Raw genomic sequence first — 23,500 nt, 5'->3', positions numbered from 1 at the left:
CTAATTCTTTTCTTCCTCTTTCTTTACTAATTAAAACCCATGATATTTCTAAAGTTCCTATTTACGGAAGGAGAATCTTTTTCTTGCAAATTGCGTACAAGATGGTAGAAAAAATTATTTAAATGTATGTAAAATTCTTTTATAATATTTCTATAAATTCTTGTTGGTTTAAATATTTCTATATTCCCTAAACTCTTTTGTTGATAAAATTTGAATAGATAAAAATTAAAATGATTGCGATTGCGTTTGTTTAGATTCATGGCAAGTTGAGTTTAGAAAATGAATTAGATTCAAGTTATCGGAAGAAAACTATTAGAAGCTAATCCATGGGATAGTTGCATTCTAGAGAGGGCCTATAGTAGCCTAATAATCATAGAAACACATAGTATTTGTATACTAAATCATTGTCGTTAGATTCTAGAACTCTATAGTTCTGCTTATTCTTTGTAATTGTATACTTCCTTTCACCATTTTTTCAATTGTTAAGATTTCATTGAATTAGTTAATAATATAGGAATTAGTAACTCAATCAATACTTTTGAATCTTCTAAATAGTGAGTGATCTTAACTCAGAGGTACTTTAAGTTAGCTAAATAAACTCATTTGACACAATACTCATACTACAATAGCCCTGTATACTAGTGACAATTTTTGTTAAAACAAAAGCGAGTCAACACACCATTTTAGTTGGCCAAGGGGCTGTGTAGATCAGCACCGCAGACTAGAACATGGGTGCATGCTGCGGCTCGTGACCTAGCTACGCTCACCAAAGTGGCCTTTTCCGCCACACCATAGCTCAAACCCCATTTTCGGTTGGGTTGCAAGTGTCGTTGGTCCTTTTATTTTATTTTATATAATTCCAATGACATTAATAAGATGTTTTGACGAATATTATGCTTTACATGTCCGAAAAGAGTACCATATCTAAGAAGAGAACGAGTAGATGTACATGAATCAATCTGCAATCCTTCATCCGTCCGCCATTTATAGTCTTATTTTGACTTGGCACATATTTTAAGAAATTGTTTCACTTTGAATGTGAGCTCCATTTTTATATATTGATTTTATAATAGAGTGTGGGGCAGTGATAAAATGCAAACTTATATATTGTATAAACTCAAAACTCCTCAACACAGCTTCAACACAGTTTCGATACAAGATCAACACAGTATAAAATTTCAAGATTTTAATGTCAACACAGTATCAACACAATATCAACACAACATCAATCATTGACCACCGTTGAAATTCTATTGACATTTTTCTGTTGATGCTTTTTTGTGATCTGTTGACATTTTTCAATGGTCTAGATCATAGTTTTGAGTTTGTACAATATTTAGAGTTTTCAATTGATCACATTCCATAGAATGTGAGTGTAATGATGGTTGAATCTATCTACCTAAAAAAAAGCAAATGAAACTTTAGATCGCGGAAAATAGCAAAATGAAACAATTTTCAAGGGGGAATACTCATAAGGAACAAGTTTCCCACTCACCTCATTCGAATGTCATTTTCTCATAAAAAACTCCACCCTCTTTAGTATTAAAACAAATAAAAGTAAAAATACCATTTTTATTAAAACAAAAATATTCATATACAACAAACTTGTTCGTTTATAGCTAGATCCGACCATTGTTCTTTTCTTCAACCACACTCAGCAAATTAACAAACACACACCCAAAATTCCAATAAAAAAAATTCAATGAATAATTCCAGCAGCCTTGAAGATGATGAATTCGACGCCCCTTCTCTGTGCGATTTCCCTCTAAATTCCAGCGAGCCGGAGAGAAACAACGGTCATGATGAGCCGTTGGATTCATTTGAGTTCTCAAACGATCTCAGCTCACACAGCCTCTCTCACGCAGAGGACATCATACACTGCGGCAAGCTCATGCCATACAAACACCAACTATCTCTTCCCTCGCCAAGACAACACCGCAAATCGCTGCCGCCGAGATCAAGCAGCTACGGAAACACGCGGTGTAGCCGCTCCTTGGATCGCAAAAGCCTAAAATCGGCCGGTTGGAAGCCGAGGTGGTATGATTTGACATTCGGCTCGGCCAAATTTCCGCCGGAGATGGATATCCGAGACATGAAAATCCGGCAAATTCGCCGTAGCCCGGGTGGAGATGGAACTCCGGAAAGCCAGAGAAGCTCTTGGGGTTGGGGCTATGATTTCCTGAGGGTGTTGAGCTGCAAAAATCATCCCGGTAGTGTGGCGGTTACGGCATCCATAGCGACTTTGAATTAGGTAATAATACTACTAGTATTCATGTTTTTGCATTATTTTTTTTATCATATAATATATGATCACTATGTAGTCTGTATCATTTCAGTGACAATAAATAAATGAATTTTCCGTAGTGTATTGGATTTTTATGGAACTAAGCATATCAAAATTTATTTCTTATATTAAAATTAAAGTTGAACTAGAGCATTATATAAGAGTGATCAATCGCTTAAATTACGCTATGTGACAGATTTATGCTCATTAGTAAAATAGAGAATCAATATGATAGTTGTCAAATATATCCTTAAAAATCACAAAAGTCTCAAAACTTTAATTTGTACTCCAGTTTCCTTGATTTAAATTATATTTTCACATGTCATGTAGTATCAAATTATTGGTAATTTTAAAAGAGTTTAACGAAATTTTATTTGCATACGTTCAGATGAAAAAATTGCACAAAATTGAATAGAAATCGACCTACAATATATTATTCTTCATTGCATTGTTTTGATGCCCTAAGTCAATGTACATAATACCACTAACTTTGATGTGTATAATGCCGAAAAAATTGTAATTTATAAGTGTTTTTTGAATTAATTAATTTGCAATCAATTTTTGTTTAAAGTAGTATGTCGCATAATTTAATGGTAAGGTGAAATGTATATAATCTCTACGTGCAATGCATATAATGTGCACATTCTCGATTTGTATGTAGATACTATAATGCACTTATCAATTGGACCGTTTTACTCCTTAATGCTCTATTCACATTAAAATAATGCTGGCCAAAAACCCTAGATCTCAACCATCTATATTTTAAATCTAAGGATTCATATTTGGTCTTAATTTTGATATCAAATAAGAATTTATTTTAATTCTATCATTAAAATAATTATACATATTTATTATAAATATAATTCAGATTATAGTTTAGAATTTCTATAATATATAGAGTTTACATTTGATTATATTTATATGTATATATATTGATTGCTACGCAATGTATTTATTTTTAGTTTTGAAGTAACACAAGTATTTGGCTAGGTAAGATCATTAAATGAATTTCACAAGTATCATGGGAAACACATCCTATACGGGTAAGAGTTAATTGGGTTATGTCAGATGATAAAGGTCACTATCTTATTTTTTTTGTTCATTTTGAAAAAGAATTTTGTCGTCCGTGGCGGCTGCGGGCTGGGGTTAAAAAATGAAATAAAATAATGCAAACTCACCTTTCAATGCTAAATTGTAAACGCTGCGACATTTATTTTTAATACTAATTTAATATCTAACTGTCTTTAAAAAAAATAGAGATTTATAAATGACATTTTAATGTGATTGATAAAGTAAGCAAGGATATGAAAACGTAAGCGGAAAAAAAGAGGAGGAAAGTATAGTGAGGGAAATATGATTAGTGGAACGTGGAGTTCACATTATTATTAGTTATGTAATTGATAAAAACTTTTCATATATAAATTTGATTTAATTTTGGAGGATGACCTAAAATATAAAACTAGTCTATTTTTAAAGATTGATGGAGTATAGTCCATAACTTAATGTTATAATTGTGAGTTCATAATTGCTTTTATCTAATGTTATTTTGATCAATGTGATAAGAATAATGATGATATCATACATAAAAGTTGAGCACACGCTGTTAAGACTATTATTACCTTCATATAGAGAGTGAAATGCAGTTGCAAAACAAGAAACCTTATTTATATGTCTATCACCAGACCTAATTCTGTTAATTTTGCAAGTATCTTAGCGTTTCACAATTGTACTCTGTTCGTCTCAAGTAAATTGAGACATTTTTTGGACATGGAGATAAAAATTTATGTTAAATAAATTAAATAGATATAAAATAAAATATGAGAGATAAAAGAGAATATAGTAATAAAGAGAATAAAATAAATGATTAAATGTTATTTTTTTATCAAATAAGAAAATTACTTAAATTAGTTAAGATATTCTAATAAAAATATGACATAATTTAGTTGGTACTGAAGAAATATATTGTAATTATATTACCACAATGTCATGTCAAACTCGATTAATATACCCTACATGCATTACGTGCATACTAAGAATATAATAATCCAAAAAAGGCAATAAACAAGGGAATTCTTATATAACAAACATAAAAATATCAAAGTTAATGGTTTCTTCTTTATGTGATTTTTGATAAATTTCGCTTATTATCGTATCATATCACATAAATAGATCATATTGATGAGATACATTTTGACATTTTCTAGTAGATGGTCTCGTGAAAAATACATCAAACTTAAAAGAACTGTTGATTGAGTGACAATTTTCTTCACCAAGATTAATTCATTAGGAATTAGGACTTTAATAAATACATATGAAATAGAAATGTCAGCCGAATACTTGTGATGACAGTAAATCAATTCAACAATTATTACTCAATACAAGCTGTTCAGATACCTGGATTCTCCAAATTAAGGCAATAATATAGATATAATCAATAGAGATAATAATTTGATTTGTTAGTCTTGTGATGGCAAAAACAAAGAAGTCGAGATTAAGACATTCCTTGCAAGTATCCCAAAACCAAAACCAAAACCATTTGCTTCCCTAATTGTCTTTTCAAATATTTGTATTAGCTGTTGAGCTGCTGGCAACTCAACATCCAGAAGTTACTCCCTCTGTCCGCTATTAGGAGTCTCATTTCTTGGCGGCATGAGTTTTAAAAAATGTTGGGGGGGGGGGAAAAAATTAGTGGAATAGACGTCCCACTTGAAGTTTTAAATACAATGTGAGTGGAATGGGTTAGTGGAAGGTGAGACCCTATTATTCCTATTTATTGTAAAAGTGAACCGAGACTCCTATTCGCGGACGGACTAAAATGAAAAAACGGGACTCCTATTCGCGAACGGAGGGAGTATAAGAAGTTAGAATCCCGTATGCATAAGTATATATGATAATCCCTTTGTCCGTGATTTAAAATCCCATTTTCACATTAGATATATTCGTGATTTAAAATTTCATTTGTTTTTTTTTCATTTTAGGTAGGTGGACGGATCACCATTCAACCAACTCAATAGTACCATAAGATTTTATTATAAAATAAATATATAAAAGTGAGGTCCACATTCTACTAACTCATTTTTTCATTTTTCTTCACAAAATCAAACAATTTCTTAAACTCGTGTTGAGTTAAAATAAGACTATAAATATATATTTTGAATTTTGAATTTTTCATAATACTCAATGTTAATAACTAATAAGAATGAATTTGGCTCATATCTCATTCTACAAGCTAGAACAGTCATTAAATTGAACTCAAATACAAACTGCAGCTGTAAACTTTCTATCCATCAAAGAAACACAGGTAAAATAATCAAAACTCAGTTGCAAAAATAGTGACCACTAGCATACCTGTGCTCAACCTCAAAGAAATCAGTACTCCCCTCACCAGCAGGCCTCAGAGAAATCCCAGACAATGATCTATTCCCTGTGCTTGCAAACTCGACACGACCAAAGATCTCTAGCTCAGATCCATCATCATCTTCGCCGATATCCACAGGCATTCTCGCCCTCAACCTACCAACACTGCCCTTCGCCGGAAGCTCATCAACCTGCCACTTCAACTCCCTGTCAGCCCTGTTCAGCACTGCCTTGGGGGATACCTTCAAAAGGGTAGGATCCACAGGCAATTTCATCACAAATGTCACATCCTTCAACGGCGCTGGCAAATCCGGATTTGGCACGTACTGTATCATGACCGAGAGCAGCGTTCCAACGAGGCGTTTGACAAGACGAACTCTTATAGGCAGAGGAGTTGAGTGGGGGAGTAAACTGTACTTGATAACGGGTACCGCTTCGTCCGACAGAACAGTCCTCACATGAAACAGATTGTTGCCTAAGCTGCTGATCTTGGAACTCTGCACCACAAATCTCTTCACATCTTGTGTGCCTTCCACCTTGAATGAGAATTCAGTTTCTTTACTATTTGAACTGGAGTTGGGAGGCTTTGTCTTGAGGAAGACGACGCCCTTCAACCCGACCCTAGCTAGAACGGACTCCCTAAACTCTGCACTTATCTCTTCCACAATACACATTTCTGGACCTTGCTGCATTTCAGTCTTCTTTACCAATGAAGGATCGGCAGAAATCGGAGGAGCCTGCCTGGTGGCAAGGAGCTCCAAGCCACCAAGGCCGTGGTCTTTAGTAAGTTTCTTGGGTCCTACAAACTCGGATGCATCCAATCCACCACCCCAAGCATCATTGAGGCCTTCAAAATCTTCAGGCAGAGTTGGGCCCTCGTTGCTGAACTCAACTCCACCATAGTCTCCCTCGAATCCCTCCACGCCTATGTGTGTGGACTCTGTGGCCGCGGATGGGGGCAATGCGGTGACTTCGAGCCCCGCCAGCGCCTTGCTCATGTCCGAAATGCCTCCCTCCTTGTCCTTCTTGAAACCTTCCATGAGCATTTCATCGGGCTTGTGAATCCTATCACTAGCTGCGAATGGATCACTTTCATTGTCAATGTTAATAACCTTGTCCTTGTCCTTGTCCTTATCCTTGTCCTTCTCTTCTCCCTGGTGAGAAGAAAGGCCAGATGCGATTTCATCGCCGGCATGGAGAGTCTCTAGGGGGAGCTCGAAAAAGGCGCGGGAGAATGTGTGAGTGGAGTCTTGGTGTTGGACGGCGTCAGGCTCGACGGTGGGCCAGGTGTTGGCGCCTCTGATCTTGGCCTCGGTCTGGGTGGAGGAATGGACCATCTTGGCGATGCTGTCGCCGTGCATGGAGGCGAGCATGGCGGAGAGGCGGATGGCGGTGGTGCCCCGGAGGATGATGTCGAGGGCCATGTAGATCTCGGCGTACTTTTTGCCCAATTTCTCGGGGGTGACGTCGACGCCGCGGCAGGCGGTGACGACGACGGCGACGGCCTGGTTGACGACGTTGATGGTGTCGAATACGTTGTTGTTGGAGTCGTCAATGGTGGTGACGCCGAGGACGTAGATGGAGTTGACGAGACGGTAGACGACGCGGTAGCGGGACTCGACGCCGACGACGACCTGGCCGGAGGAGGCGGCCAGAGGGTCGTCGCCCAGCAGATCGGCGGAGAAGCGCGTGTGGCGGAAGGAGGAGAGAGCCATCAGGGCCCGGGATGGCGGGAACCATTCCCGGGTTAGGACCATTACGTCCGGCCCGTTTGTAGGCTGCAGCGACACCGCCAAACACGACATTTCTTCTTCTTCTTCTTCACATTCATTCTCATTCCATCATCCTTCAATTCTTCATCCCATATTTCCGATCCTAAAAAAAAGTTAAATTATTATTATTATTACTATTATTATTTACTATCAATTCATGAGAAAAGATCTGCTGCGTACCTTATTTTTAATTGCTTTATGTGCGTGCACGGTGCAACTGCATCCAAGTCAGCCACATTCCTTATTTTTAGTTTTCACATTACCTATTTAATTAGGTTAATCACTTAATTGCAATTCTATTCCCTTAGGGGTGACAAATCGTGCGTGTTGTGTCGTTATCGTGTCGACACGATAACACAAACATGAACACGACCCATTAAGAAAACTCCAAACACGAACACGAACACGACCCGCTACCCTCAAACACGAACACGACACGAATCACTTCGGGTCAACACGACACGGTAACAACACATATATGATATGACACGATAACAACATATATATGACACGACACGACACTACAATAATAATATTATAATCTACAAATATTATTTCTAATATTAAATTTTAAATTTTAATTTTAAAATTTTCAAATTTTAAAATAAATAAAATAATAATAATATTATAATATATTAATATTATTTCTTAACGTGTAACACGGACACGACACGACACGACACGAAGTTTTCGTGTCCTTATCGTGTCGACACGATAAGGACACGAACCCAATAAGCTTTGACACATACCCATTAATTTTGTGCGGGTTCGTGTCGTGTTATCGTGTCATGCAAAAAATTGTCAGCCCTGTCTTCACTATCTTTTTATTCCATGTCAGCACTCTACTATCGTTCATTTACTTCTCTTTCTATAAATTCTTACCGCTCAATTTTTCTTCATTGCAATTAATTTCTTATATATTACTTCTCCCTCTCTTAAATTTTGTTACATTTTTTCATTTTCGTCTATCCTACAAAATTCGTCATATTCCACTAACTCATTCCAACTCACATTTCTTAAAAATATGACAAAATTTAAGGGATAGAGGGAGTATTCGTTCTTATTGTTTGCAGATCCCCAACACGTTCTTCCCAAATCGTTTCTCTTTGCAGTTCTTTTTTAACATTAATTTTTTGGGTCATGTTTCTCAATGCGGGCAAACCCCATTTTATTAATTTTGTTACAATTCTTCTTCATTGGATAGATAAAGAGTTATCTTCTCGAATCCTTTTCTGCAAAAGTCATGGTTGTTGAATTTCTTTTATATATATATATATGTTAATGAAATTTTCTTTGAGGACGGATGAAAAAGGAAATGGTGCATACTCTTTAGGGACGGAGAGAGTCGTATGCTTCCAATGTGATAAGCCAAATAAATATTACTCCATCAACCATGACTTTTAGAATAGAAATAGAGAGATCGAAAAACGAATAAACGCAACATAGAAATAGAGAGATCGGAAGAGAAGACCAAATAACCAAATTTAAAATAGAGAAAAGTTCCGGTTGAAAGTGAAAACAGAGGCGGCCATAGTATTTAGGTTTTTGAAGAGAAGAGATGAATACAAAAAGATAATAGAGAGAACAAAAACTTATGATTCAATACGTGAAAGACAAAAAACAAGGAATGTGTCGAGACCGGGAGAGCTCCCGCGCCGCCCTCTTCCCACCCAAACCGCTAAGCTCTCAGCTGCCCAATCCTTGATCGCCTCCTCCATGGTGGAATTCCTTGAGAGAGCATGACCGAAATCGTCACCAAGAGCGGCTCCGGATATAGGTTAGCCGGTTAGAAGTATGGATTTCAAAAAAATCTTAATCCTCAATGGAATGGGTTGATCACTTTTTAAATGCATAGCCTCATCAGAGAGGACGAATCTAAATATGGTTAAATACATATACAAATAAAAATAAGATGGAATAAATCCCCACACACCTATATAGAGGATTGTTATGTTGCGCGTCTATATTGAGCGACAATTGTGAGCGCCTTTTACACATCATCCTTTTTTTTTAATACTATAATTTTGTCCCTTCAATTAATATCGGCTGCCTTCTTCACCCAAAGTCCCAAATTGACTTTACACCAGAGCATTCTAACTCTTCTTCTCTATATTTATTCCCAATAGATTGATTTTCTCTACCAGTCTTCTCATTTTCACATTCACTTATCCTTGCCAGATTTGTCATTGTGGGCTTTAGATTTCCCCGGAACATCAATGTTTTTCTTGCCCGATTTCGTTTTTTATTGCGAATGATTTTGCACAATAGTTTCAACACTCTTCATCGTTCATTGTGGGCTTCAAATTGTACAAATAATTTATTCCAATTTGTTCTCTGAATAATTTTTTAGCATTATTGTTTTCTGATAACAAATGAAATTTTGCAGGAGAAATACAAAAGTGTGTAAAAAGTAGATGTGGATCAGATGTGTTAAGATGAAAGATATCCATTAGTTTTTGCAAAATATTTAGATACGTGATTTCATAAGTTTATGTGGTTTGGCGATTGACAATATGTTTACGTGGTTTGGATATTCTCTCTACGAGTATGAAGATGAAAACATAAAATTAATGGACTAGACAATAATTTTTGGAGTGTATTTAAAACTAGTGTTTTATACGTACGTCTAATTGCATTCATAATATAAATAAAAAACAAAGTACTTAATTAAATTAATTATTTAAAATAATTAAATTAATTGAATATTTTTTATTAAATTACTTTATTCTCATTTTAAGATTGAAACACCAAACTAAAAATATTCAACTTTTTATATTATTATGAATACAATTCACAATGTTAAATTTTTATTAAGGCTATCTTGATTCATAATATTATGTGATTCATAATTTATATAATTATACTAGTACAATTATTATTAATTGCTATCAGTTTTTAATATTAATATTATTATAATAATTAAATATAATCATAACTATAATAATATTTAAGTAGTGTATTTGAATGATATTAAAATTGAATTAATTATTAATTTATAACATCAGATAATAATATTAATATTGATTAATAATAATAGTATAAAGATTAAGGAAAATGAAAGAAGATATTATAATATAACTTTTGGTACTAATTTTACATATGTCCAAAATACCCTCTATGACATAAATGGAAAAATATACTCCCTCCGTCCCAAGATAAGTGACTTGTATTCCTTTTTGGGGTGTCCCACTATAAGTGACCTATTTCCATTTTTAGCAAAAAGTCATCTCTCTTACTTTATTCTCCACCTACTTTATTCTCTCTTATTTCCTCTACTTTTCCCTCTCTCATACTTTACTCTCTCCACTTTAACTTATTTAAATACCATTCCTTAAATCCCGTGCCCAAAAGAAGTAGGTCACTTATCTTGGGACGGAGGGAGTATTTGTTTAAAGGGCATTTTGGGAAGAAAATTGCATCAGGTACCAAAAATGTGATTTTTAGGTACCAAAAACGATATAAAATAAATCAGGTACCATTTATATGCGAAAGTGAAAGATCAGATACCATTTATGTAGTTCACTCTTTTAAAAAAAAAAAGGAAATGACTCAACTTAGTTGGGACATCCCAAAAAGGAATACGACTCAATTTCGTCGAGACAGAGGGAGTAATAAATAAATTTAATTTATGGATACATAACATACACTTATTGATCAAGGCCATCATTTAACTTATACTCCCTCCGTTCCGCGGTAGTGGAAGTGTTTCATTTCGGCACGCGATTTAAGAAAAATTGTGTCAAGTAAGTAAAAGAAGAATAAAGTAGGAAATGAAAAAGGTAGTGAGATGAAAAGAAAATAAAATAAATAACTCAACTACTATGGAACATATCAAACTGACAAATGACTCCACTACTACGGAACAGAGGGAGTAATACTCTCTCCGTCTCTAAAAATAAAACTCTTTTCTTTTTATTTTTGAAAACTTGTTTCAATCTAATCTAATAAGTTGATACTCATTTAAACTTGTTTCAATCTAATAAGTTGATACTCATTTAACACTATCACACTTTTTCTTTCTACCAATCTCTTGCATTACCAATTTGAATTAAAACCCATAACATTTTAATGTTCCTATTTTTAGGAGATGGAGGGAGTATAATTTATATATAAAAAAATATGAATATATTTTTTAAGTTATACTTGGATGATAAAGTTTTAATCGTCAAACATATAAATAAATTATACAAATCTTTTATTATCAACATGTAAAATTCTGTTGAGATTACAAGTGGAACTATAGTTCGTAAAAATTTATAATAATCACAAGTGACATAGATAATTATGAATTCCTGTAAAAATTAGCCTCCTCATGTTTGTTTTTAAATAACTTACAAAGGGATTATCTCAAAAATTATGTATAATTTGTATTGAAGATTGGGTCGCTAAATTTTGTCACTGCCGTGAGGAATACCAGCTCCTAGCTTGGAAATTCAAAATTTGTTGTAATTGAGAAAAATCAAATGAAGTTAAATATCCCCAATAAATAAAGAGTGAACTTAAAAAATGGTCCCTGTACTATAGATTTATCTCGAAAATGGTCTCTGGACTTTAGAAATATCACCAGTAGTCCCTGGACTAAGGGTTAATATAAAAAACGGTATTTTGAGACGAAAATGCCCTTTTGAGGGGTTTTGAGGGGTTTAGGCAATTTGGTCTTTTTACACTTTTAACATTTTAAATCTGATATTATTTTAGTTATGTACTAAATCTGATATTATTTCAAAATTATCATTCTTCATCCCTTTTGTCATCCTTCACTTTGTTTCTTTATTTCAATATTAGATTTAATTTTACAAAATTAAATTTTAAATTTCAATTTTTAAATATCAATAAATTTTTTTAATTAAAACTATTAATTCATGGACACTATAAATATTGATTGAAACTATTAATTTTTGTTATTTAATATAATATTAAGGTGAATTGAAGAAGTACAGAAAAATAATATTAATCGTGATGGAAAAATAAGAGCTATTCTATTTAGCCTTCGTTCGGTTGTTATAATTGCTTGTGATTGAATATTATGAAGTCGACTAAAAATTTTGTATAGGAGTATTTTTGTTGAAATTTTCTAGTCATTTTGATTGATTGTTTTCAAATTAATAAACGAAAATTATATTAGTCTTACATTATACGCATATTTATTTCAGAATAAATCGTGTTATATTGTCTATTTATGATTAAAGCTAGTAAATATTAATTAAAACTAAGACGTTGTTATATCTTATTGATTAAATATTAGACACTATCAAATATTGATTATGACTAATAATTTTTGTTATTTAATAATTTTTATAATTAAAAAAATTTATTGATATTTAAAAACTGAAATTTAAAATTTAATTTTGTAAAATTAAATCTAAATTGAAATAAAGAAACAAAGTGAAGGATGACAAAAGGGAAGTGAAATAATATCAGATTTAGTACAAAACTAAAATAATATCAAATTTAAAATGTTAAAAGTGTGAAAAGACCAAATTGCCCAAACCCCCAAAACCCCTCAAAAGGGCATTTTCGTCTCAAAATATCGTTTTTGATATTAACCCTTAGTCCAGGGACTACTGGTGATATTTTTAAAATCCAGGGACTATTTCCATGGCAAGGGGGCGTCGCCCCCCTTGACCCCCTGACTCGCTGACCGGGCAGCGAGACCCCCGTTCGGCTAGCGGCAAACTATAACAGATTCAAGGTGGCTCGTGTGTGGAAGCCTGGATTTTTTTTATTATGTTATTTTTATGATTTTTAGTTAATGTACTTTTTTTTATTTAAATAAAATTATTGAATTTTCCAGTATATGTCTCGTAAATTTAATTCCGTATTTTAATCGTAATTTTAATTCCGTAAATGTAGTATATTTTGAATTATTTTTATTGCGGCTAGCCTATGGCTAGCCTAAATCTAATGTGGCAGGTAGATTTTTTAGTGTTGCTGACGTGGCAGGGGAGAAAATGGCTGGCCTATTGCTGGCCTAAGCACCATTGCGGATGCTCTTAGAAGACCCGTTATCCATTGTGTATATCACAAAAAATTAAATCATTCAATTGAGGGTTTTGCATCGCTTCCTTTCACCTATTTTCCACCGCAGACATGTAATCGGATCAAATTTCCCTATATTATTTTTGCAGAGTAATGCTAAATCAGTGAATTGTATATTTGGAATAAAATTGTCCATTTAATTACAGATTATTTTGTGTTTGTTTAACAGATGTGACTGGGAGGGAAAAATTAAAAAATAACCTAAGAAATGAGACCGGGAGAGCTCCTGCGCCGCCCTCTTCCCGCCCAAACCGCCAAGCTCACCCTCGGTTGCCCCATCCTCGATCGCCTCCTCCATGGCGGCATTCCTTGCGAGAGCATCACCGAAATCGTCGCCGAGAGCGGCTCCGGAAAAACACAGCTTGCGCTTCAGCTCCTTCTCGCCGCACAGCTCCCAGTTTCCGACGGAGGCCTCGCCGCCGCCTCCCTATACCTCCACTCTGAATTCCCATTCCCCTTCCGTCGCATCCACCAGCTATTATTTCACAGACCCCACTCCCCCCATAACCCGCTCGATCGGATTTTCATCGAGCCCCTACATTCTGTCGATCACCTGTTCGACGTATTGCCTCGCTTAGATATTCTCATCCCCAAATCCAACATCAAGCTTATTGTAATCGACTCCGTAGCGGCATTGTTCCGAGGGGAGTTTGACAACACCGCACCCGAATTGAAGCGGAGATCGGGTTTGTTCTTCAAGATATCATCCAAATTGAAATTCTATGCACGGAAATTCGGGTTGGCCGTTGTGCTGACAAACCAAGTGACGGATGTAATTGAGTCTTCTGATAATCTTAGGATAGGGAATCCTGTATCTTTGTGCACTTCGGGGAGGAAGGTCTGCGCGGCTTTGGGGTTGTCGTGGGCGAATTGTGTGAATACAAGGTTGTTCATGTGGAGAGAGGAGGATAGAGTGGGAGATGATAATGTGCAGACCAGGAGATTCTTGAGGGTTGTGTTTGCACCTCATTTGCCAGATTCTTCCTGTGAATTTGTCATTAGAAGAGAAGGGCTTTTTGGAGTTTGACAGATGATGATTCGGGTCGAAATGGCTATTTCGTTTTGAACAGAGCATAATCGATCGATTATTGATGACAGAAGCCAAATTTTGGGTAAGATCTGTATTTGCTAGCTTTGTCTTTCAAGATGAACTTGTTATGATTAATGCAGTGCCTCGATGTTCTATTGTACTAGTCTTGAACGTGTTCGTGTTCAAATACAATGAGAAAATTCCTGTTATACTACAAAATATGATATCAAAGCAAACAAAAACTAAATGAACACTGTTAGTTGTGTTATCTGTAAACGATGGATTATTTTTTTGCTGATTTTCAGATGGCATTGATTTGTTGGTTTCTGATATTGCTGAAACCTTAACATTTGATTTCTGCTAAATGCAGATTCGTACTGGTTTGTGGTAACTTATGCAGACGAGGAGTTCTACGCATTGCCATTCAATCTCAACAGATTCTTCCCACCTACATAGATTGGTTGGATTCTTTATTGAGGCCTAGGTTCCTTTTTTTTTGAAGAAATGTGCTGATTTTGGTTCAATAAACCATTTCTTGAAGGTCTTTTGTTTCTTGGCCTCCTCTCTTAGTTGTTTTTTTATCTCTCTTCATTTTAGGATTGTCAAAGAGTTGAGTTTTAGCTTTGCTATCTCTTGTTTTAGTGCATGTTCATTGTTTCTCAAGTCCAATTGAAAAAAAAACACTTCTTGTGTTACTTCTGTTTTCTAGTGGTGTCTATGGCTTGCAAAATGGTGGGAGGAGGCAGTGATGGCTCACTAGACCTCTGTGCAAGAGTCTGCCTCATTGATGAGAATGAAAATATCATTTTCCACACCTATGTCAAGCTAAGCCTTCCTGTCACCAACTACAGGTACGAGACGACTGGCATAAGGCTGGAGTATTTGAGGGATGCAACGCCAGTTAGACAAGTTGGGAAGAAGATTCAAGACTACTTATGCAATGGGGAGCCGATATGGAAGATCCAGTCTAGAACTGGAAAAGCTCGAATCCTCGTTGGCCATGGCCTTGAACATGATTTAAAATGCTTGGAGTTTGAACGCCCCGAGTTTTTCATTAGGGATACTGCAAAATATCCGCCATTTGGTGTCTACAGATAATATTTCTGCATTATTTCATAGGTGTCATTATGTAAAGGGATGTATATATGCAATTACCTAATCAAATGTATATGGATTCAGATATTGGCTGATTAGCTGCGCTTCAATGCTTTCCTGTTGATATGATTACTTACTTGGAATCAAAAAGCTATGGTACTGTTGAATTATACCCAGAAACACATTTTACATACACATTTAAAGCTTCTTTATTAGAAATATTTTGTTTCACAATTCCTAATTGCAGGAAAAGATACATTTTTCTGTCATCTATGCTATCTGTATGCTTGGATTCACCAGGTAACGCCTCTGAGATGACAGAGGTCTTTCAATGAAGAATAGTAGCAACAAAAATTGAAGCTAACAAACAATACCATTTCAATCATCTCTGCATAACCATCATCATCAAAAAGCAAACTGAAACACAAAGGAACATGATGATAATATGCTAGCCCTCGTAAAAATAATGCCCATAACCCCTTGGTAGCATAGAAGAGGATGTTTGATTATACAAATACGAGCATGAGAGCATCCGCATCGGTGCTCTTGCTGACGGCAAAAGCACGAGCAGCCGACGTGGCATGCTCTGGTTGGCCGTTGGTTTATCATTTTTCATTATTTTTTTTTTAAATTTGAAAAAATCTGAAAAATTTAGATTTAATAAAAAAAAAAATTTCCCACTTCCCAATAAAATATATCCGTTTTCTCCACACTTTTAATTTATTTTTTCATTATTTTTATCATAAAATTCACACTTTCATCCATAAACACCCCATTTCAACACAAAAAATCACACTACACCAAACAACTCTCCCGATCTCAATTTTTAGGAATTTAATTATGTAATTTTTATTTTTTTAGTAATTTGTAATAGTATTTCAGGTATTTTGAATGCATTTTAATATGAAAATGTTTTTAGTAATTTAAATATTTAAATTGAATAATAGAACTGTGGGACTCTTGAATGGTGTAAGAGCATGCTCTTGCGGAAGAATATTGGTGTGGATGTTGTGCTCTTGTGGAAGAATAGGGAATTAAAAATGAATAAATGTGGGTCCGGGCCCACAGTGACGGCTCCAGAACTTTTAGATTGAGGGTGCGATAAATAATTACATTAACTTAGATTTAATATTCAATCGATTTCTTTTTATTATCTCAATTTTTTTGTATTATCTAAATTATTTATTTTCAAGAGAGTAAAATTATTATATGGTATAAAAAATAACTTTTTGGGTAATATTACTTGAAAATTTCTCAATATTGAAAACAGAAATTATTATTATTATTATTATTATTATTATTATTATTATTATTATTATTATTTGTTAGGAGTAATAGAGAATTTATTTTAGTAGTTCAGAATTTTTTTAAAATTTTTTTAGTAAAACAGAATGTATCATACTATTTACCATAAATTATCAAATATGATTGTAATTAAAAGTATGATTGTATCCCTACCCCAAAACATAAACCAAGAATTATATTATTCTTTTTTAGGTAATCTACTGGAGTATATTTTTTCAACATCAATATATCATTGTTTTTGCTCGCCTCTTCGTATTATGCGTGTGTTGTTGATGCATTCCTGCCTGTTTTCTGCATTCATAAAAAAACGAACTCATTACAAATGCACTTAAATTCACAATTACGCAATGTAATCACGTCATAATATAATCACATTTCGTAATTTTACAATGTAATACCTTCACCTATTTTTATTAATTCAATAAAGTATCAAAGATGAGAAACAATTCATCTTATAGTGTAGCCACTTCATTGATTTAATCAAGCATTCTGGTTAAACACAGAAATCACATGAGAGTCTGAGACCATCTTCTATTATTGAATAAAAACTAAAAATCAGAACTCCCCACAAATACACTGAAAAAGAATCCAATTTCAAAATTAAATGATGTAATCATTTCATCCATTAATCAACTTTCTTCATCTTGTACTCAACTTTGGTTAGAAATGTTTTTTTAAATATGAGACCTACTTTTTTATATTGATTTTATAATAAAATGTGAATGAAGTGAGTTAGTGGAACGTGAGATCTACTTATTATTTAGAGTAAAATTAAAGTGTGATTCTTATTATGGGACTGGCTAAAATGATAAAGTGTGACTCTTATTTTGGGATGGAGGAAGTATCATTTTTATAAAATGAGTGCAGAAAAGTAACTGGGACTCCTAAAGCGAGACAAATGGAGTTAGTTTTATAATAAAATGTGAGTGAATGAGTTAGTGTAATTTAGAGTCCATTACAATATACTAGTACTCCCCCTGTCCCTTATAATTTGTCACCATTTGACCCGACAGAGGTTTTAAGAAATGTAGCAATAAAAGTGGGTTGAAAAAATTAGGGCATCCACAATGGGGCAGAGGATGCGACGCCCTAAGCCCCGCCCTATACGCTGCCACATTAACATTTTATCTTCCCCCCTTCCACCTGCAATGGGGCGGACTATAGCCCGCCCTAAGCATTTTATCTATTATTTGAATATTTAAATACTTCAAAATTTGGAAAAAAAACTTCATTTCATTAAAATTAAAACATTACACTACGAAATAAAAAAAACTACAAATTCTCAACGGCGGTTGCGGTTCCAAACTTCTTCAATCATGTCGTTCATGAGCTGAGTATGGTCTTGTTAGCTGCGCATTGGGGTCTGTCTAACTAGAACCTCACTGAAGCCCATCGGTAATCCTCGAGCGACAGGTGGGGTCGCCGTGCTGGAGCTAGATCCGGCTTCATCATCGACCCAATCGGTGACATCTTCAACTTCATTTTCGACTATCATATTATGCAAGATGATGCACACATACATGACGTCGACGATGACATTCTTGAACCACATACACGCCGGACCATTCACTATTGCCCACCGCGATTGGAGTACACTAAAAGCCCGCTCCACATCCTTCCGCGCAGCCTCCTGCTTTGCCGCACAACACTCTCCTCTCACCCATTGGGCAGCTGATCGTCTTCAAAAAAACAGCCACCTTGGGTATATGCCATCGGCCAAGTAATACCCCATATGATGTTGGCGTCCGTTGGCAGTGAACTGGATGGCCGGGCCGCGACCCCTGCATTGATCGGCGAAGAGGGTGGACGAGTTGAGGACATTAATGTCGTTGTTCGACCCGGCTACACCGAAGTATGCATGCCAGATCTAGAGCCGGTGGTTAGCGACGGCTTCGAGGATCATCTTCGGGTGGCTGCCCTTGTAGCCACTAGTAAATTGGCCTCTCCACGCCGTCGGGCAATTCTTCCACTCCCAGTGCATACAGTCGACGCTCCCTAGCATTCTAGGGAAGCCGTGCACCATCTCGTGCATCCTCATCAGCCTCTGGCAATCATCAGCAGTCGGTCTTCGCAAATATGTGTCGCCGAAAGCCTCCACAATTCCCTTACAAAAAGTCTTCAGACACTCGCGGCCAGTTGTCTCCCTGACGTGCAGGTACTCGTCGAACATATCCGCCGTGGTGCCGTACGCCAACTGCCAGCACGCAACCGTGCACTTCTGCACCGACGTAAGTTCGGGTCTGCTGATGCCATCTTCCCGATACGTGAAGTACTCATCTCGCCGCATTCTGAAACGGCGGTGAAAAACCATCGGGCCCTACCGTGGTTGATCGGAAAAATAGTTCGCGAACAGACGCTCGTGAGCTACGTCGTGCTCGCGGGGGCATACGCCCGACGTCGAATCGGCCGAGGGACACGCGCCACCGCCGCCTGCTCTGCCTCTGCACGCTCACGCTCCATTTATGCCAAGCATTCCCCCGCGGCTTCGTTAACGCAATCGAATAAGGCTCGAGTCAAGGCCCGGGTAATGCCTTCCGATGTATTCCAATCATCGCCGTTGGGATTCATTTTTTGTAGTGAGAAAAATGGAAAGTGATATTTGATGAGAGAGAGAAAAATTGGGAGATGGAAAATTGGAAGATGTGAGAAATGGTAGAGAATTGAGGTGTTTAAATAGAAAAAGAAATTGGAAAAAAAAAAAACGCGTTGCATCGTCCGTGGCGCCACAGTGGCTGACGATGCCACGGAGGACGCACATCGTCCGCGGACTATGTCAAGGGCGCGGACAATGGACGACGCATCGTCCGTGGTGCTGCAATGGCTGACGATGCGACGGACGATGCATCGTCTGTCGCATCGTCCGCCCCATTGCGGATGCCCTTAATGGCATTTGAGTCTTACTTTTATATACTCCCCCTGTCCCATCATTAAAAATGAAACGTTTTCCTTTTGTGTTTGTCCCTTTAAAAATGAAACGTTTCCTAAAATGGAAACAACTCTATTTCTACTTTTTCATCTCTCTTACTTTACTCTCTCCTCATCAAATCACAAAACAACACTACATAAAATCCCGTGCCGATTCCCAAATGTTTCATTTTAAGTGGGACGGAGGGAGTATTAGTTTTATAATAGAATATGAGTGTGAATGAGTTAGTGGAATGCGAGGTCCATTACCAAAAATAGTAAAAATGAAAGTTGACAAATTTTTAGGAACAAACGAAAATGAAAATACATAACAAATTTTTAGGGACAAAAGAGAAAAAAAGGTAATTGTAAAAAGTATTGACCGACAGAAAAAAAAAAAAAAAAAAAAGGAAACTAGTAACATTTTTGGCGGACGGAGAAGGAGAGGAAGTAATACTTTCGTCAACCTTACTTTCTTGGATCACTAAAAGCATATCTCATAATATCATTATATATTAGGCAGTCAATGGCTTGAAATTCAATCCACGGCCATAGAAATTAAGAATCCAAGCCACGTTCACGAGCTCATGCAAAACTACCTAATTATTCCAATTGAGTGACCATAACGTTAGGCTCAACCCCATTAATTAATATCCCTCTTTCGCCTTTCCTTACGCCTCAAAAATAAAAATAAAAATAAAAAGTCAATAAAAAGCCAACATAAAATCTTTATATCCAAGCAAAAGAAACGCCACTTTAACTAACCACAACTCTATACATTTATATCTCATCACAAAATCGACGTCGCTACAACAATGAAGCCGAGCGCAGTCCTCGACGGCCGGCGATTCATAGCGTCGTGCTTCATCCTCGTGGCGCTCCTCTGCGTCATAGCCTCCATCAACGAAATCCGCAGCGAAAGCCTCGTAAATTTTGGAAAATGCGCCATAAATTATTCTCAAAGTCATATTATCGATGTAGCACTCCCCTCAACGGCCAACGATGACGATGAGATCCGAATACTACTCGGAATCCTCACGCTCCCCGACCACTACCACAAGCGCCATTTCCTCCGCATGATCTACGGGACGCAACCTGTCTCGGGGGCCCACATCGATGTGAAGTTCATCTTCTGCAACCTGACTAAGGAGGACCAGAAGGTCCTGGTGGCGCTTGAGATCATGCGATACGACGACATCATCATCCTCGACTGCCAGGAGAATATGAACAAGGGAAAGACCTATAGTTACTTCTCCAGCCTCCCGGAGATGCTGCTCGACAACGCCAACGCCACAGCCTCGCCATACCCGCCGTACCACTATGTGATGAAAGGGGACGACGACGTATATTTCCGCCTACAAAACCTGGTGGACTCCCTGAAGCCGTTGCCACGCCTGGACTTGTACTACGGATACGTGATCCCGTGCCCTAGCATGGATCCGTTCGTGCACTATATGTCCGGGATGGGGTATCTGGTGTCGTGGGATATCGTGGAGTGGATTAGGGAGTCGGATGTTCCCAAGAAGCACGTGGAAGGTCCCGAGGATCTAGTGTTCGGGGATTGGATGCGCGAGGGCCACCGCGGGAGGAATAGGCATAACGCGAAATGGTCTATGTACAACTTCCCCGACCCGCCCACAGGGTGCACGCACGAGCTCTGGCCGGACACGGTCGCGGTGCACCTGCTCAAGACGCAGGACAAGTGGATATCTACCTTGAATTATTTTAATGTCACTAGGGATTTGAAGCCCTCTAAACTTTATCATATACCCTGATAAAGTTTGTGATTTTTGGTTTTGTTGTTGGGGATAGAGAGATTATTGATACAGTGATTATATACGATTTATATGTATATTCATCAAGAATTAAAAACACTAAAGTATGTTGTTGTGTTGTTGGGTGAGCTTCTGTTTATTCAATTGCCATTGGTAATTGTATAGAGCATGAATTCGGCCTCTCAATGCTTTTACGGATTCTCTTCTCCATCTCCATTCATGTTTTGCATAACTCTCACACTTTGTGAAAAGCCTTTTTATGCCTTTGGTCATTCAAAAGTACGTGGTGAGGCTAACCATATGTGTGTGACATGCCTTCGCAAATTTTAGAATTCTTTCTCATGATGCAATGATCCGAAAGTCGGAACTTACAAAATATCAATTCAATATATGATTCCACTTTCACTTGGTAAGAGATATATGGAAACTATTTAAGTAAAAAGAAAAATTATTAGTAATTTTCCAACGAATATATTGCAAGTGAAATGAAACGTATTTGCCAAATTGCTCGCTACTTTTCGACAGCACAAGTAAAGGTGCTCGCGAAATTCCGAGCACAAATGTAGTAAGCGAAACTATCCTTTAATTTTTATGCGGGCTTAGATTTTTACTCATCCCTAATGTGCTTGCTAGATGCTCGGAAGTACTCCTTCCGTCCGTCTTTTAATGTCCCATTTCTTTTTTCGTCAGTCCACAAAAATATGTCTCATTTACTATACTTGGTAAGTGGATCTTACATTCCACTAACTTATTCCGCTCACATTTTATTGTAAAACCAATATATAGAAGTATATTTCACATTCCAGTAACTTCATTTACCCACTTTATTTTTATAAAGTAAAACAATTTCTTAAAATTCGTGTCGATCAGATATGGTACATGTTCTCATGGACGGAGGTAGTGTTTAAATCCCGCCACTTTTTTTGGCAAAATATTGCTTGGGAAGGCTAATATAACTGCTTGTTCAAATTCTCCATTTTATTTCATTTTAATTTGCTCAATTCACAAATTCTCCACTATGCACTCCCTCTGTCCCACACAAGATATCCAAATTCTTGAATGACATGAGATTTTAGGAGGAGTTGTTAGGTGGAGTAAGTAAAGAGAAAAAGATAGTTGAATAATTTAATAATGAAGAGATTTATTTCTAAATATAAAAAGTGGACATCTTGAATGAGACAAACTAAAAAGGAAAGGTGGACGTTATGAGTGGGACAGAGGGAGTATTAGTTTTATATAAAAAAATGTGAGTGGAATGAAGTTAGTGGATATGAGCCTATCACCATCTATGAAATATTCTGCATGTGACTTCTAAAGTGAGATGAACGAAAATTAAAAACCGGGACTACTAAAGTGAGATGGATGGAGTATAATCTATCCGTGAATTATTGTCCATATTTGGTTCGACATGGGTTTTAAGAAATGTGAAGAAAAGTGAGGGAAAAAAGTAAATAGAATGTGAGTTTCACATTTATATATTAGTTTTATATAATACTCTCTCTTAGAGGCGGACCTATGTGGTGCCTTGGGGGTCCCATATAACCCCCAACTTTTGTATCTATTAATATTTATATATTAGATTCACATAAATTCTATATACATACGTTAGTCTAAGTGGTTGAGACTTTAGCCTTCCATTATAAAGTTATCAAAATTCTATATACATATGTTAGTCTAAGTGGTTGAATACTTAACTGGAGAGAAAAAAATGGTTAGGTGTATTAATTGGAAATAAAAAGTTATCAAAATTAAAAATAGGTCATCTTGGTTGGGACAAACTACAAAGGAAAGAGAGTAGAATATGAGTGTCATGAGTTACTGAAAAGTGGGCTCCATTTATTAAAAATGGAAAAAAAAGCAAAGTGGATAACATTTCACAGACGGAGGAAGTAATTTACACGACATGTGGTGGGGACTGCTAAAGTGGGACGGATGGAGA

At 36.4% G+C, this 23,500-nt stretch overlaps 5 protein-coding genes across 8 annotated transcripts; 4 read left to right on the top strand and 1 right to left on the bottom strand.

The window, feature by feature from the left end:
* The first annotated feature begins 1,586 nt into the window (after positions 1-1,586).
* Positions 1,587-2,363, top strand: LOC125189590 (uncharacterized). The gene has a single exon (XM_048086853.2). It carries the CDS (start codon positions 1,703-1,705, stop codon positions 2,249-2,251), a length of 549 nt encoding a protein of 182 aa, XP_047942810.1. The 5' UTR covers positions 1,587-1,702; the 3' UTR covers positions 2,252-2,363.
* A 3,138-nt stretch (positions 2,364-5,501) lies between these two features.
* On the bottom strand, positions 5,502-7,512 carry LOC125186490 (uncharacterized). The gene has a single exon (XM_048082859.2). It carries the CDS (start codon positions 7,444-7,446, stop codon positions 5,602-5,604), a length of 1,845 nt encoding a protein of 614 aa, XP_047938816.1. The 5' UTR covers positions 7,447-7,512; the 3' UTR covers positions 5,502-5,601.
* A 5,976-nt stretch (positions 7,513-13,488) lies between these two features.
* Positions 13,489-15,747, top strand: XRCC3 (homolog of X-ray repair cross complementing 3 (XRCC3)). 4 transcript variants are annotated; one of them, XM_089058464.1, is made up of 3 exons: positions 13,489-13,542; positions 13,622-14,564; positions 14,853-15,747. In XM_089058464.1, exon 2 carries the CDS (start codon positions 13,661-13,663, stop codon positions 14,477-14,479), a length of 819 nt encoding a protein of 272 aa, XP_088914590.1. In that variant the 5' UTR covers positions 13,489-13,542; positions 13,622-13,660; the 3' UTR covers positions 14,480-14,564; positions 14,853-15,747. The 4 variants fall into 4 exon arrangements, with proteins under 4 accessions (XP_088914590.1, XP_047940057.1, XP_047940055.1 ...); XM_048084100.2 differs by lacking the exon at positions 13,489-13,542 and having other exon boundaries at positions 13,551-14,564; positions 14,853-14,942; positions 15,334-15,747; XM_048084098.2 differs by lacking the exon at positions 13,489-13,542 and having other exon boundaries at positions 13,551-14,564; positions 14,853-15,023; positions 15,334-15,747.
* Positions 15,200-15,580, top strand: LOC125189592 (uncharacterized). Its single transcript, XM_048086854.1, has one exon. It carries the CDS (start codon positions 15,200-15,202, stop codon positions 15,578-15,580), a length of 381 nt encoding a protein of 126 aa, XP_047942811.1.
* A 4,825-nt stretch (positions 15,748-20,572) lies between the features above and the next one.
* On the top strand, positions 20,573-21,767 carry LOC125191267 (Galactosyltransferase family protein). The gene has a single exon (XM_048088783.2). It carries the CDS (start codon positions 20,602-20,604, stop codon positions 21,559-21,561), a length of 960 nt encoding a protein of 319 aa, XP_047944740.1. The 5' UTR covers positions 20,573-20,601; the 3' UTR covers positions 21,562-21,767.
* The last annotated feature ends 1,733 nt before the right edge of the window (positions 21,768-23,500 follow it).

Source organism: Salvia hispanica, chromosome 5 (genome assembly GCF_029641045.1).
Source record: "Salvia hispanica isolate PSC_SH4W2 chromosome 5, Shi_PSC_v1, whole genome shotgun sequence".
Lineage (NCBI taxonomy): Eukaryota > Viridiplantae > Streptophyta > Magnoliopsida > Lamiales > Lamiaceae > Salvia > Salvia hispanica.
Note: the sequence above shows the minus strand (reverse complement) of the source record. Positions and strands in the feature narration are given on the sequence as shown.